Here is a 16,768-nt window from a genome sequence, read left to right on the forward strand (position 1 = left end):
TATAGTAGTAGTCTACTCTTGTTCTTACTAGATCACCCAATCTGTGTTTTGGTTTTGATATGTAGTTTTAATTACTAGAATCACAGGTAATTTTTTTTAATAGCAAGAAGTTTTAATGATGTAAGTAAGGTTTTAATAAAGTAAGATTCTCTTCTACTCAATTCCTCTTCCATCTTCTGGCAAATTTTACAGACATTGTAATTTTAGTGCACGTGATCTGAAAATGTGCTCCTGAGGTCTGATCCAGTGCTGAGGAATCTAAAACAGATTAAGATATGACCTGTTATTAAATCACTCCCTCTGCAACTCCATCAGTAACAATTAAGGTACCCAATAAGGGTAAGGTAAAAAGCTGTGATATGGCCTAGTGGTGCCATGCCATGATGTCCTTATTTGCCAGCTACCCATATGGAAAGCTAGCATGGATTAGATACCCAGGATTAAGTCCTGTACTTAAGCATAACCTTTTCCATTTCAGTAACAATTACAATATTTGGGGACTAACTTTCACAACTGTATCCTTACAAAGAAGCCTAATATCTACTTTTCTTACTTTCAGTTTTATTTAAAATTTGACATGAATGGAAACAGGATTGAGTCCAATGTTTTTCACATTCAACTATAAGGTGTAATTATTATTACTGTTTCTTATTCATATTGCCAGGTACAATTAGTACTTAAGCTGTATTCAGCTCTATGTAAAGAATATAGTCTCTACTCTGAGAACATGTGGTTGTGACAGATCCCAGCATGACTAAAAATGCAAATGGGAAGTGAAAAGGTGAAAAAAACCAGTAAAGACAATTTTATTTGCATGAATCAGTTCTGTTAGTCCTGACAGTCATACTGCAGTCAGTACAGTCCATATTCTAGCCTCAAATTAGATACTTCATAGGTGCTTGTTTTATTTAAAATTTCTTTAATTTTAAAAAATCCCATGGAGATTAAAATAAAGGAACCTTTCTCTCCAAGTATAGTTTCAGATTTTCACATCATGCATGTGTAAGCTTTTTGTGGTGAGCAGCATGAGGCTGTTCATACATGGTAATCATGTAATCCAAAACTACCACTTGCTATAAAACTTTGGCTTCATAAATAAAATGTCCATTAAAATTCTGAGGCCTTTAAATGTGAGTTATTTAAAAGAAAAGAACATAACACTGGTATTAAAATAAACTCTTTCAGTCTTTCACCAATTAATACACAAATTTGAATGCTGAAGACAGAGTGTAGCCATTGGTTAATTCAGCTAATTGATTAGTACAGACATTCAGCAGAATGTCCTATGTGTCCATAAATGAAGTCTGGAGACAGGACTGATGAAACCAGACAGATAAAAGTTAATGCAGCTGTACAGAATTTGGACTGCTTAATGTAGATGAGACAAGGGGTGTAACATAACAGTGAATGGAAGCATTGTGAACAGGGACTCTTACTAGCTTTTTGAATTTTAATGAATTTCCAACTATATTCAAAAGCAAATAAATTGAGGTTAAAGAAGGGATACAACTTGTCAATATGACAAGCATTTACTTGAACTACATAAAAGGTGCTTTTCTTTATATAGTTCAAGTAAATGCTTGTCATATTAAGCTGTTTCTGAAAATATTTGAGTTTAGATTATGCACTATCTAGGGTGATTGTCATGGAAAAAGAGTAATGGTTTGAGGTAATTTACCTCAAGAAAACTACTGATAAAATTGAAAAAAAAGACAGAGGATGAAATTTCAAGGAGAAAATAGTTTGGTTTTTTTTCCCCCACAGTTTCTTTTCCATTTTCTAAATATTTTGTCTGCAAATCATAAACTTCCAAGAACTAGCTTGCATAAACTAACTTTAAATATTATTACAGGCAAATATTAGCATTCTGACAAGGTAGTCTTTTGAATATTTTAGATCCAAAGTGTGCCTTTTAAATTTTTTTTTTTTTCACCAGTATATCAGTCCAGATCAAATGGTTTTTTGCATAGAAAAACTGGCAAGAGACCTTCCCTAATACCAGTGAAAACTGCACTGTAGGAAGACCATCATAAACTACTCATGGTATGAGCATCTGTTTGTAACAGAATTATTGTACTTAACCTTTTAATATTTTTGTGTTTGACTTAAATTTCCCCTTAATTTAAAACAAAATATTGTAGCAGCAGTCAAATTTTACTAGACATTTACTGATCCTAAGCTATTTACTTAATCTTTACAATGAATTTGCAATACCCTCTAGTCTTTCCCTACACAAAAAACAACCAAAACAGGTTATTCCAAACAAGCATTTACTCAATTTCCTAAACCAGCCTAAAAAGCTTTTCACTTTCTATAGACAACCTGTCTGTGTGCAAAATTATATGCAATAATTGCACTTCTGTGATTGTTATTTTTATGACTCCCTAAATATAATCTTTTAATATTTTAGTGTCTTTGATTTCATTGTCTTTATGCAACAGAATTTGTGGAACATATGAGCTGTATCCCACTTGCTCTTTCTCACTCTACAGCATTTCTTTTTAATTTTCACTGAATGCCCCCTCAAGTGCTGTAAACTCTGCAAATACCGTTCCTCCAGTCTTATTTATACGTATATGAAACAATATATATATTCAGATGCATTCTTTCAGCGTAGTATGTCACTTATCACAGCGTAAATTGCTCCCAATTAGTGTAAGTAGTCAAGCTCGCTATATGCATGACTAGTGCAAGGTGGTGAGTTTAACTCTTGTTCTGCTGTAGGCCAATCACAGGTACCAAGAACTATCGAAATGAGGGTATCTCGAGGTGGTTGTGCACACAGTAAGCACGAGATGGCAGTAGAGCGACTGTTTAATTTTCACTAATAACCTGTACCGGTTCCCTTCTCGGCTGTGTATTCGTTGATTGACTTGGTTAGGATCATCTTACCATATTGCTGTTACAGTGGAGAAAATAATGGAGAAGTGCACGCACTTTGATGGACTTCTGTCTGATAGCTATTGTGCTATACAGCTGTTATCTATGAAGAAAACTACTTTTCCTTCATTTTTCAAACAAATAATGTTTTGACAAGTTAAACAAGTGTGACTGGACATAGTAATAATCTACACTCTCTTAAAGCAAAATGGTTAGGAAAAACCCACCAATGACTGAGCTGGCTTCTGTGAACATGGACACTGCCCTAATAGTCCTGGACCTGCTTATCCACATGACATATTGTTTGTTTCGTAAAGACTGATTGTGTAAATTGGGTTGTGTGTTTGTTTTTTGGTTGGTTTTTTGGGCTGTACACAAAAACCATGCAGAATTTACTTCAGTAAGGTTTCACTCTGTTGAGTGGCTGAGTTCCATCATCAGCTTTGCCTGCTGCTGATCGGGATGGTCCCACTTTCCCCAAGAAATCCCTGCTGCAGGTTTCTGCTGCTATCTTTGTATTATTTCTATGTGCTCACATGGCTACAAGGTGAAATGTAATAATTTTTCATGGCCTTTCTGCTGGTTCAGTAAAGGGAACCTATTTCTTATAGACACCTGATTGCCTTATCCAGTGTGCAGGAAGCAACACACCTCTACAGGTACAAGAGTACGAGTCGGTCCACCTCTTTCACAGTCAGGGTTGCACCATATGTGAAATCCAAAGCTTTCCAGCACTGAGCCTCTTATCTGCTCATAAAGACCTACTTTACATCTTAGTATACTGTTTTCAGTACTAAAGCCATAACCTACAATTGTTTCCATTCATAATGCTTACTTGAGCTAGGACTTCCTTCTTCTGTGGCACTAAAATGAACTTGTAATCTGACAGAAACACCACATTTTTCAGCCTTGACCACAAACACCTGACTTCTCCACAGATGACAACTCAGAAGCACCATACTATTTGCTTTTTGTTTGTCCCTTCTTTTCCAAAACTATAATTGGAGTATTTCAAGCCTGTTTACCAGACTGTGTACCATCTCAAGTCTTTTTGGAAATTACACAATGCCTGGCTTTGAACACTGAAAAGCAGTTCTTAGTTACTAATTTTCATCATCATCATGACAAGGTCCATGAACTTTGCAGAATAAACCTTACCCTTCACCTCTTTTCAGTGTGTCACTCTTACAGTGACTACTTACAGAAGAAAAATGTTAGAAAAGATGAAATATTTTTATCCATGCTTAATTGTACTTAACTGGTTTGGGTCACGGTATGATTTATTTTTGATAGCAGCTGCTTTGCTGTTCCTTATTTCATATTCCCAATTTACACATTTTATTTTTTGTCTCTCTGCCTACTCTCCAGTGCATATTCCTCTGCAGTCTGGTCCCTTTCTCAGCCTACTGCGTGCACTTTCTTGCTTTTCCTTTTCACATTACTTTTCCATGTAGTTCTCCTCAGATGCATTCATGTCCTTAGCTCAATGGTTCTCTGAAACACTCAATATTCCATTCTTCTGTTGTAAAAAAAAAAAAAAAGGAGTCTTTTCCACTAGAGCATGGCCTTTTAAGTTTAGTTAATGCTGGATTAATGCTGACATTAGGGCTAGTGTCTTAGACAAAGGAGTAATTAAGGTCTGTGTTGATCTCAAGTTCTGTTATCAATTCCATGTAGGTCCTTGTGGATCTATTTAGATGCAGGGGCCTTGGTTGTGTAAAAGTCTGTTGTTGGATGATGATGTTACTGGGGATTAAATATATGGGAAAAAAATGGATGTGTGCCCTGAAAGATTTTTGATACACATAAATTATTCTCAACTAAATTCAGTAAGATACAAACATAACGGATTTCCTTACATCAGACAAAATGAGGAAGGACCTTATTTTTATGTTTGAAGCAATAAGAATACAGATAGGTACTTAAGTCTTCAATTCTAGCTCCTTCTTTTCATCTTCCTTTTTCATTAAAAAAAACCCCTGGCATTAGTATCTTCTCATAAGCATTCTGCTCATATTGTTAAGAAGCTATGACTTCTAGTATCTTTAGAGTTCTTACAAATGTGGGGGTTTTTGGTTTATTTTTGGAGAGGTCTTCCTAACCTGTATTTGTTAATTTAAAATACTAGTGAGAATGTATTTCAATGTTCTCTCTGTAACTGAAAGCAGATTTCTTCTAACACGACCACATCAGCATGGTGCATGATCCCTTAAAGATGCTTATAAAACACCGTGTCTGCATTGACTTTTACCAGGATTGTTTATTCAATTTGTTGGATTGTCTAACTGGGGGAATTGTCTTGCTAGAAAGCAGAGCTTTGCTGGCATAGCTTCATTTTCAGTGGATGTACTTCACTGATGTATGGTATCAAGATTTCTGTATCAGTAAAGTACTTCTAGTGTCAATGTATCCAAAGAGCCGTGCAATCCTGTGTTGGCAGCATTCCTATGAAATGCTCTAAAGCAAGTGGGAAAGGATTGAGAGCTGTTACAGGAGCAGCCCTAAACATGATAGGGAATTTCCTCAGTAAATGCAGTGATATTTACAAATATCTAAATGGTGGGTGTCAGGAGGTTGGAGCATCCCTTTTTTTGATGGTATCTAGCAACAGGACAAAGGGTAATGGGATGAAGCTGGAACACAAAAAGTTCCATTTAAACATAAGAAAAAACTATTTCACTGTGAGGGTGATGGAGCCCTGGCACAGGCTGACAGGTGTTGAGTCTCCTTCCTTGGAGGTCTTCAAGACCCACCTGAATATGTTCCTATGCGACCTGATCTAGGTTGACCTGCTTCTGTGGGGGGTTGGACTAGATGATCTCTAAAGGTCCCTTCCAACTCTACCGTTTTATGATTCTATGATTTGAATTGCTGCAGCATAAACAAAAATGATAGCCGTTTCATCACGGCTAAGAAACAGCCTGCTTCCTTTCAAAACTGCATGGATACACCCCCACACATATATAAATATTTTTTTTTCCTCTAAGAATTCCTTTCTAAGAAAGGAATTCAAGCAGAGTCCCATAAAAATCCAAACATTGCATTTAAAGGGTTTTTTTCTTGTCATTATATAGATAAGTTGTTTTGCCATAAACATATAATATAGTTTGGATGCAGTAATTTTTCTTTCAGCTGCTTATGATTCCTTTCAGGATTACTGAAGTAAAAAAAAAAATTAATACAATAAGTCTGTCCTGGTTTTTTTTATTTTTGATGTTCTGCATCACAAAAATTACTTCAACTAATATTAAACATTTGTCTGAAAAGCCACAGGTAGGAATGCTTAACTTTCATTTAGGAATGATCAGTTTAAACAGTTAATATTAACAAGGGGCAGAATCTGCAGCTGCCCATGTCCTTGCAGGATTTATATGCAAGTAGCATACAAAACCCCTCATCAGCTTCCAGACAAGTTTACAAAGACTTCGTAGTCTAATGTAGATTCACTTCACTGTTATGGCTCAGAAAACTCTAGGATCCATCTTTTACAAAGTAACTTGTACAGGAGTTTACTCTAGGGTACAGGAACATGAAGATATAATGTGAGAGGCATCAGCAACTCTCTGGTCTACCCAAGCCAGACCTGCTTATGAACTCAGGACTCGCTGACACTATGCAACAGGGAACTGGATGAATTTTAAACCTCCATTTAAGAGCACACTATTGCTAGCTGGCCCCTTAGGAGCAGACTGCCCTTCAAGCAGGTTTTGTTGCATCTTCCGAATCTCCAATGCAACCCAGAGGCAAATCCAGTTGTCTCTCAAGGAGACAAACTCAGCAGTTAGGAAGCACAGACTTTGTAAAAACAAGCGCTGACAATTGTGATGGTTTAATTTAGAAAAACCTCCCGTGGAAACCGATTGAAAAAAAATTGAAATGTTCCCAGATCAAACATCACGGTATAATGAAAGAGGATTGGTAAACTGAGAAAAATAAAGTTGCATTTTCCCAGTGAGGCATATTATTTGAGATTAGCAAACAGGAAAATGACAAATTAAAATACATTTAGTTTAGTAAGACGTGATTTTACTACAAACATTGGTGAAGACTTTATGTATCCATCTGGAATGTTCTTCACCCAAAATACACCTGCTATTTTCTTTTTTGCCTTCTACTTAAAATGTGCTCTCCTCAAACCCCTCACTTTTAGAATAGCGTTGGTTGGTCAGTGACAGAATTATTAGTTTTAGAGTTACCTTCGCAATAGAAAAAAAATCTCTTACTCCAATGAAGAAGCATTTTAGTTTTATAGCCACCATCAGACTTAAATCCCCAAATTGTGTTCAGCTTGCTCAATGCAGCTTCCTCTATACAATCGTCTAAGATTTAGAAGTAACTTGCAGAGGTTTCAGTACAGGAAATTTTTCTCAAATGCCCGAAGTCAGAAGTTGCTAAATGTAGTATTCTTCATTACTGCTTGAATGAATGTTGCTTACTAAGACACGTGCTTGAAATAGGCCCCTGTCCTCTTTGTGGGTTTTTTGCTATTCAGCACCACAGAGGATACTTAGCAAACATGAAAATACAGCTTAAGTATTTAGTGCCCAATGTCAGCGACATTTGCAAGTATATGACTAAAGACAGGTGGTTCTGCTAGACTCAATCAAATAAAAGTGGCTGAGATCCAGTAGGTCAGTGAACTAGAGCACTAGCACTGCATCCTCTTCAATGTAGTGGCCCTCTTCTCTGCCCCAATGCACTTTTGGGTTTCGCTTCAGCCCCTGCTCAAGCTACAACCACCTGCAGCAGCTGGTGTCAGGCCAGCTCTCTTGGCCTCAGAGTTGCAGATGCCCTGGTATGGAGCACCTGTGGTCTTCTCACAGAAACCTGTGGAAACCACTTTCTTTTTCCCGAAAATGGGAAGAGTCCTGGCTCAAGGGCACAGAGTGCCAGTGTGTCCCTATACCAGTGTCCCAGCCATTCCCCCTGTACTGAGTATACTCGGACCAGGGTGGTCTGTGGGATGTGTCCCTGTGTGAGCCAGCTCAGGAGGAGTAGGGTGGCTCTCCGGCCCTGCCCTCGGCCACCGCTCTCCCTGAAGATAGGAGATGCACGCGCGAGTGACCTAGGACCGAGACGGCACCGGGCCCAGACTCATCCCCATCGCAGGCCACGCTTCTCCCAGCAAAGAGCAGCGGCGCCTCATCCTCCTCGTCCTAAAAACCCTGCGATGGGGCTGTCCCTCCGACAGGCAGCAACTGCCCCGCCGGCACTCAGCGGTGCATCCTGGCTCTGGCGCGAAGGTGCCTGACCGCGAAGACAATTCCAGCGCTGCGAGGCAAAGACGCCCCGCGCCAAAGACCGTCCGCGCCAGGCCCTCGTCTCCCACCGCCGCGCTTGCGCGCAGCCGCCCGTCCGCGCCTCCGCCCTCCCGCGGGCGGGAACCCGGAAGCGGGCAGCGCCGGCGGCTCCCGGCGGGCAGCGGGGGCTCGGCCGGGCGGGCGGGCGCGCGCAGGCGGCACCCCGCGGCGGGGGCAGCGGCGGCTGGCATGGTGCTGGCGGCAGCGCGCCGCGCCCGCGTTGCACGGAGGACGCCCGAACGGAGCCGCGATGGAGATGCTGCTGCCGCCCGTGTGAGTGCGGTGGCGGGGCGGGCGGGGAGGTTGCCGGGCTCCCGCAGCCCGCCGGCATGGCGGTGTGGAGCGGAGCGCTATGCGGGGCCATGAGATAGGGGCGCGGGGCCGGGCCCAGCGTCGTCGCAGCGAGCTGAGCTGCCGCGGCACTCCGCAGCCCGCCTGCCCGCCCACGCCGAGCTGCGGCCGGCCCGCCCCGGGCCCCTCGGCACCGGGAGGGAGCGATGCCCGCGGGAGGGCGGCGGGGAGGACTCCCAGAGCCGGCCGTTTGGCGCGGGGCAGCGCTGGCGGGAGGTTCGTGTCGGTGACCTGGTGCCGGAGCCGGTGCTCGGCGGACCGGGGCTCCCCAGGGCCGGCGCGGCCGCACGGTGGGTTCGTACGCGCCGTGGTGCCGCTGCTCCCGCTGCGGAGCCCGCGTCGGCGGGGCGCTGGGTGCTGGGGCGGGCAGCGGGCGGCCGGGCCGGCGGGGAGCGGGCGCCGGACTTCCCGCGGGCGGGCAGGGCTGCCGGTACCCCCGCCCCGCCGCCTTCCTCTGTGCCTTCAGCATGCGGGGACAGGCGCTTCTTTTTTTTTTTTTTTCTCCTCCCCCTCACTCCTTCTGCTTCCTCCATATGTGGTCCCAAATTACTCCTCGTTTGACTCAGCAGTCATGCTCATCACACTCTCCGTTTTCTGGTTAGTTAAGCCTCTCTTTTAGTGGCAGTGCACTAGGCAAGCCACATATTTCCAGCTGCACTTCGATTGGGTTCTTCTAAATGCTCCAGTTCAGCATAGCTTCATCTTGCGCTTTCAGGAGGTAATTTCGGTGTGAGTGAGGCTGTTGAGAACAAACCAAAGGGAACCAGTTGCAGACAACTTTGACCCAACTGGTGAAATGGTAAGAGAGATTCCAGTAATTTCAGGTAGACTAGCAGTTTTCAAAACAGAAGGCATGTATGACTGACAATTTTGTAGGCTTCATTACCTTAAAGCAAAGTCATCCTTTGTGATAAGCTAATGAAAATTCAATATATGAATTTAGGCTTCATAGGAACTCTTCCATCTAACCAGGTTGCTTGCCACCTCTTTATAGACAATTCTGGCCACTTGTTTATTCCTGCTTATCTGTATGTATAGTCTGTATACCTGTGCAGGTGTGTGCACATCGGTATCTGATGGATTGTTTTGGGATGTAAAAGGTGTTCTTATCTTGGACTTGATAAGTCAATGGTATAATTAAAAGCTGTGTCTCTTCCTCACATTTAGTCTTTGGTATTTTGAGTGTTTGCTGAAGTCAGTGATTTCCATGTATAATCTTTTTGACTGCTGATCACTGCATGCATCATATCGAAGAGTAATATTCGGTCTAAAGGAGTTTACTAAATAAGATTTTTTTTTAACCTCTATATAGCAGCATGTGTAAGTGCTCTGCAATATGTAATTTTTTTCCTGATAGATGCAAAATTGCTGCCTGTTACTTGTCTGCTTTCAGAAATGAGAAGTATCATTTTCAAAATTGAGCATGAAACTTTTAATTCGTAGCAATTTCATGGTACAGTGTAGTAGGTTGATAGTAGTTTGCGTTCTGTAGATGGACCATACTTTTGTTAGCCAGTGTTTTACAGAGACTTTTCTGTTCCTCTGTTACCTGATGCAGTGTTTTGCTGTTCTGCTCCAAAATTTTGTAGCTCGTTTCTAAATAATGAAAAATAGAGCTAATTAGTTTGCATGTTGGTGTAGTGTACAGATTTTAGTGTTCTAGGTTAAAATCTTAACTTATTGTTGAATTTGTCTTTTAAGCCTCTTTAAACATGCTCAAGTAAGAAAGTTTTAGGTATGCTAGAAGAGAGGCTGAAATTATGAGAGTCACTGTATATGTTTAATTTGACTGTTCTTATCTAAAGCAAGTCAAATTGAGTTTTCATTTAAAACCAGATCTGTGATGTACCAAGTCAGTTGGCACACCAAGGGACTTTGCTTATTTCCAGCTCTGAGGATCAGGAATACAGTTGCAGTACTGTGGTGCAGTGATGCAATTTGTAAGAATAATATTGTGATCATAAACATAAAACTCATTGGCTTGGCATGGCATGAAGAACCTCTTTGCTATTTTGGACAATCCTAGTGACTGAAGGGTGTATACATAATTTCCTACAAAAGTTAGTCTCTGTAGAACTTGGGTATTTCTTAGAGAGATAATTGTAAACAGAGCTGGTGATTTTTCATGCTGCTTAGTTTTTCTGTTACTGTTTTGGCTGTGGTTTTGAGGGGGAAAAAAAAAAAAAGAAAAGAAAAATTAAGAGGTTGGTCACTTTTGCTTTTCAAAGCTGATCTACAGAACTACCCAATTTTTCTCATGCTCACCTATGTCTCATGCTGCTTCTAGGGAAAGCCTGGACAGTTACAGTCATCATCATGTGGTCTTCCTGTCAAGGATGAACTGGGAGCTGTATGAACTGTTAAGGGAGGAAGGGCAGAGAGTGGCTCTCATCTCACAGGCAGTGAAGGCATTGAAAAACTGGGGTGATGGATTCTGTGTTCTGACATCGATATGCACAAGCACCAGGCTAAAAGCTTCCAAACCTCTGCCTCTCCCCTCACTGCAAGGCTTATTGGAAATATTTTAGGGCATTGTCTTCAAGTTTTCTGTAGTAAGAGATTTTTGTTAGCCCTGAGTGCCTCTGTCAACCTCACTAGCATTGGTCACCACCTTATCACTTCCTTGGAAGTTTCACTCCTTCGCAGTGTTCCCAAAATAAGGAAAAAAAAAATTGCCTGGAGTAAAGATTAAGTCAAAGTGCAGATCTTCTCCCCCTCAAGATAAAGATGGAGAAAATAGGAATGACAGAAGTATTATTTTTTTTTTTTATCTCTTTCTTTACAGGTGTACGAAACTTTGCCATCAGAAGCCATTGGATCTGAAAGATGATAACACTGAAATTCACTGTCCCATTACAGTAAATCCATGGCACATGAAGAAAGCTTTTAAAGTTATGAATGAATTAAGAAGGTATTACTGCATTGTATACATCTGCTTGGAGTCCTTAATAAATTTTTTACTTTCATTTGCATTTATTAAATTAATAGTAATGGTTTGTTTATTAAGAACCTGGTATTCCACAACTGTAGCTTACAAGAGGAAATTAAATACACAATGAAATGACAGTTGTATGATGGTCATGTGATGATAGTTGTAATGCATGTAGTGTGTTTTTGCCCCTCATAAGTTAAACAAAGCTAGGTGTATGAGACTTGAAAAGTTCTTAGAGGTTTTGTATAAGGACTTAGAGCTGCTGATCCTGTCTTGTATGTAGATAATCCTGGATAGATGGAAAGTGACTATTTAGTTGAGCCTAAGATTCTTTGTATGCCTGTTGTTGATTTTTATGGTATGCTGAAAACTGGAAAAAATGTTAAAGTTTTCTAGTCTAGAGACATAGGTCACAGTCCAACAAATGTAAACCAACAGACAATATACTTTTTGTTCTTAGTTCTCTTAGGAGGCAAGTAAAAGATAAATTGATGAACTCTCAAATCAAATGTTGAAAGTGACTTTTCTCAATAAAGTTTTTTAAGACCTTGAATAATACTACCATCAGTTTCAGAAAACCTGTGAGACTGATGATATTCTTAGCACCCATATTGATTTATTTTCTACCTATAAGTAGGTGAGATGGGGTTGAAAACTCTTGACAGCCGACAGTTAGCGCTCACAACTGAGCTCTGGTAATTAGGACTCACAACTGTCACTGATGGAAATTCAGATTTGTAACTAACAGCAACAATGGAGAAATTAAATGAATAAAATGCTTCTCTAAAGAGACAATACTGGAGGCTGTGAAAATCCTGTAGTCCTTTGTTGTTTCCCAAATAAGATTAAAGACTGGAGAGGCTTCACCTGAAAAAAAAAATGACAGCACCTGATGCCCTCTTAAAGTATGCCTTTGATCTTTGCAATTTCCTGTGGGGAAATCTTTAATACTCTGGTAAGTACGGTGATAGGTCAATGTATTTTTGAGGCTGTGACAGTTTTTACTGTACTGAAAGAGTGGAGAAAATAATACATTGACTACAAATGCCTGAAATACATCTCAAAGACTTCCCTAGTCTGAGGATAATGGGATACGAACAGAATCTGTTTTTCTAATATGTTAACAGCTTGGTTACCTTATGCTGGAAGGACTGATACTTGTTGCCTCACCTTACTTATGCCCTTGGCTTTTTCAAGCATCCTGGTAACCAGATGGAGTGTCTCAAGGAGTGCAGTAGAGCCTGGCTAGAGCTATTACATGTGACTTCCTAAGGTTGAGCAAGAGTTTAGATAAAGAAACACCTTCCCAGAATAAATCTGTTTCAGAAATCAGAAACCTTACCTGCATTTTTTTTCACTGTGAGTAAAAGATACATGGTCTTCCAGCAGAGTGCATCATTGAAGGCTGTGGATTGTTTTCAGAATATACTTCAGTTTCCATGGTTACTTAAATTCAAATTGCTGCAGAAGCAATTTGAGCAATTTGGTCTTAGATGTATAAATAGTTAAAGTTGTAACAGGAGCAGTGCCGTGCAAACCTTAACTGTAGTTCTTATTTCAGAAGGTTGATGCAGCACTGTTTACTGTTTAAGCTGAGTACAGCTTTTAAGGTGATGCTAATTAGGTAAGATTATAAACATTAATATTTGCATTTATTTGTTTGAAATAATAAATATAAGCATTTTAGAAATGTTTCAGACCTCATTACTTTAAATGAAGACCTAATATTAATCAAGTAAATAATATTTTTAATTTTATTGATCATGTTTTTAGAGTGGTTTCTATCTCAGTTGTTTTCATTAGTGTAGCATAAGCAGGTATTTGCCAGAGGTGTACTCTGCAGAAAGCGGATAATTAGTGAAGAAGTCATCTGTTGAAGCATCTGAAGTACATGTGTTTTGAAATGCTTAAGCCTGTGAGTTTGTATGATGTTTTTGACTGCTGTAAAGTTGCCTGGTTGTATTAGCTCATAGAAGCTGGGTTTTTTTCCTTCAAATTTTGACAAATTTGAGTAATTTTGTCCTTGGTAGTTTTTGTCATTTCATTACTCACCATCACCTCAACATTGAGTCAGAGAGATCATTAGGATAGCTAATTATGTCTTAACAAATTAACAAATTACCATCTGATGTCTGTTTTTTATCTTAGTTATAATTTACTTTATCACAATGGAATTTGACCTTACCTCTATTTGTTAAAATCATAATTCTTTCAAAAAAGACTTTGCCAAAAATCTTTGAAGATATGGGAAATGACCTTCCTGTATATAAACCAATGAAGAATAATGTGCAAGCTAGTAAACAGTTATTGTTGTTAAATCTATACTTTTTTTGCACATCCCCCACCCCATTTTATTTCCTTTGCCTCCCATGACTCTGTTCACTCAGTTGGCTCCATACAAGCAAGTTAATGTAATATTTCTTCAGAATATAAGCTTTTCTAAAATAAATTGGTGTGCCATCATGAAATGAAGGTGCAGAGTTGCTGTAGAAGCCACAAGATACTTGCAGCAGAGTACATGATTAAGTTTATAAAATAGTTTCTTTATTTAGTAGCTTATTTGGCTTGTCAGCTTTGTCATAATGTAGAGCATATTCATTCATCTAGTGCAGTTCCAGACTAGAGATGTATCTGGACTGCCTCTAAGTTGCTATGTCTATATGTATGCAGTGTAACTAATTAGCTGGAGTTTTGCATTGATGTAATTCTGTTGCTTCTGGCTTCATTGTTATCTTTGGTATTTATGTGCAGCAAAGTATAAAACTTTTTGTTCCCACTGTCAGGAGAGGTGCAGGTGTCTTGAAAAAGCTGGTTATCCGATCACCTTTCATGTGCAGTTTTCTGTTTCAGTTTTTGTATAATAAATGTAATGGTTGTTTTCAAGTTCCTCCGAATTGTGTGTTTCATCTGGGTATGGTCATTACCTTATGTCATATGTCTTTTTTTGATACTAATCGTATTGCAGGCTAAAGTTATCACATTTAGTTACTGTAGGTATTAAAAGCTGAATGGGGGGAAATATTCTAATGCCAGGATTGCAATATGGCCCCGAGGGTTAATTGTGGCCACCAAAATTTTTGGTGTGTGACTTCCACAAAGCCACCTTACTTGAGGCTGAGAGGAAAAAAAATTGGTTGATAGCAGAGGCTGAGAAATCACAGAATGATTTTTGAACTGAGGTGAGTACCTGAGCAGTTTGTCTCGGAACTCTAGGTCTGAAAAATGCAACTGCTTGCCTCAGTCTCTGCTACAGCTCTGCATGGTAGTTACAAACTATCAGAAAGTCTGCACTCTTAAATGCGGTATATATTCAGGAAAGGTAGAAATTTATCTTCTCAAAAGTACTGAGAATGGAGATCATGGGATTGATGTACAGCTCTAATTCCATCCCTAAAAACCAGATTCTCTTAAATAGTGCTTTACCCTTTTCCCTTTGTTGCCTTGACTCTGAGTTTTGTGGATTGCCTGCTACTTCTACAGGGACCGGAGGGGACAGGGATGGTGGTACTAGCATGAGAATAAAAGGGAGTTGTGACTAAGGCCATTTAGATGCTGGGTAATTGCAGCCGTTTTGGTTTAGTGGTGGATTTGTGTGTGTGTGTGAGGTGGGGGAGGTTTGGTGTTTTTTGTTTGGTTGGTTGGTTGTATCCCTCTCTTCATCTTTCCATTTAGAAAACTGGATTGTAAAGAGTACATGGTGTGATGGGTTTAACTGGATGCAGTGTATCCAGTAGCTGTAAACTTCTTTGGAAACACCTGTATCAAGAATGACTGTAAATGAGATGTTACTTTATTGCAACAGAAGAGAGAGGAAATATATATTACATTTGCAAAGGAAAAAATAATTACTATTGTGTACATGGACTGAGTATGAAAAATGCTTGGAAAACAGTAAATACAGAGATGGTCAAGTAGTGATTTTGGACAATTAAGTAGGCATGAACTTCCAGCATGATGTGACACAGGCATCACAACTGAAGTTCAAATTCTTTGTTATCTGTAAAGTCTTATTTCTTACCTTAATTTTTTAGCATTTGTGTATATCAGGTTCTTTGTTCTGTCATAGTTATTCAAAGAGGCTCAGAGTTCCAGTAAGAAGGTTTATAAATTGGACTGATACAAATTTTGGTTATTCAGTGCAGAAAACTTTTGTGCAAGAAATCACAATTCAGTTGTTTGATTTTTAGCAAGTTCTATGTACCCAAGCACCATCTGTAGTCTGACTGAGTAATAGCTGTGTGGTTGCATTTTAAAACAATGCTCATCTATGTTTTCTGCCTGCCTCTTTTGGGGACACAGAAAAGAAATTGCGTGTGATGTTATATACTCTTTTGTTGTAGTTCACTTATGTGAAATTGCCTTCTCTGATATTTTTAAATAGTCAGAACTTGCTGTGTGATGTGACGATAGTAGCTGAAGACATGGAAATTGCAGCGCATAGAGTTGTGCTAGCCGCCTGCAGTCCCTACTTCCATGCAATGTTTACAGGTACCAAATGTTTCAATACTTACTATGTTATAACCCAGTCTGACTGTATACAGCACAAAATGAAATAACTTTTGCTTTTTTGTTTTCTCAGGTTCTCATTTAACTTTTAGATAAGCCGATAGGAACGTTTAGGTTTCTTAATGGTGTTTTTTTTTTTTTTTTTTTTTGCAGTCTGAGGGCATCCTAACAACTTCTTTGTTTGCATGATGAATGCTTTAAAAAGTCTCCTTCATTTAAACAAATTCAAACATTAAGTAAGCCAGGAATAGTAGAACTGTTATACCGTTTGAGGCTCTCATAATCTGACTTGTCCAAAAGAAGGTTAAAATAACTTTCTTGTGAATTTTTAGAGTAAATTATGTCCTTTAACTGTTCTACTGCTGCTATGTTCTTCAGACCCCAAGTACTCTAGGCTGTTTGTAGATATAAAAGCTTTTTGTGACTTTGGCAGCCTATAGCTGGAGTGCATGTTTCAGTATTTTTAGGGTAACTCTCTGTGACAGATGTACTATGCATCATTGCCACAATTTCACTGTGCAGGCTTGCTTCTGCCTCTGCTCACTCCATGCTGGCCAAGTTACTGCTTTGCTGCTACATCAAGAATGCTGAGGGCTTTCAAGGCTAAGACAAGTTCAGGTTCATAGGAGCCTCCAGCTGAATTCTTGTGCTGTGCATTTAATTCTACAGTGGTTATAACTCAGATAGAAATCATGTGGAATTTGATGACAAAGTGAGAATGCTACTAAATACATGTTAAAATTAGCTTCTGAAGTTCTGTCTGTGTTTTCTCAAATTTCATGCTGGTTTGATAGTGTTC

General features: G+C 39.7%; 1 protein-coding gene across 3 annotated transcripts in view; it reads left to right on the forward strand.

Annotated features, from left to right (window-relative positions):
* Nucleotides 1–8,327: 8,327 nt before the first annotated feature.
* Nucleotides 8,328–16,768, forward strand: part of KLHL2 (kelch like family member 2) — a 59,709-nt gene continuing 51,268 nt past the window's right edge. The window contains exons 1-4 of one of the 3 annotated variants that reach the window (XM_061992596.1): nucleotides 8,332–8,453; nucleotides 9,247–9,330; nucleotides 11,317–11,442; nucleotides 15,845–15,951. In XM_061992596.1, coding sequence (XP_061848580.1) covers nucleotides 11,405–11,442; nucleotides 15,845–15,951 — 145 coding nt within the window. In that variant the 5' untranslated portion in view covers nucleotides 8,332–8,453; nucleotides 9,247–9,330; nucleotides 11,317–11,404. Of the gene's footprint in view, nucleotides 8,454–9,246; nucleotides 9,331–11,316; nucleotides 11,443–15,844; nucleotides 15,952–16,768 lie in introns of all 3 variants that reach the window. The other 2 variants (XM_061992595.1, XM_061992597.1) reach the window with 2 other exon arrangements.

Source organism: Colius striatus, chromosome 3 (genome assembly GCF_028858725.1).
Source record: "Colius striatus isolate bColStr4 chromosome 3, bColStr4.1.hap1, whole genome shotgun sequence".
In the NCBI taxonomy this organism is placed as follows: domain Eukaryota; kingdom Metazoa; phylum Chordata; class Aves; order Coliiformes; family Coliidae; genus Colius; species Colius striatus.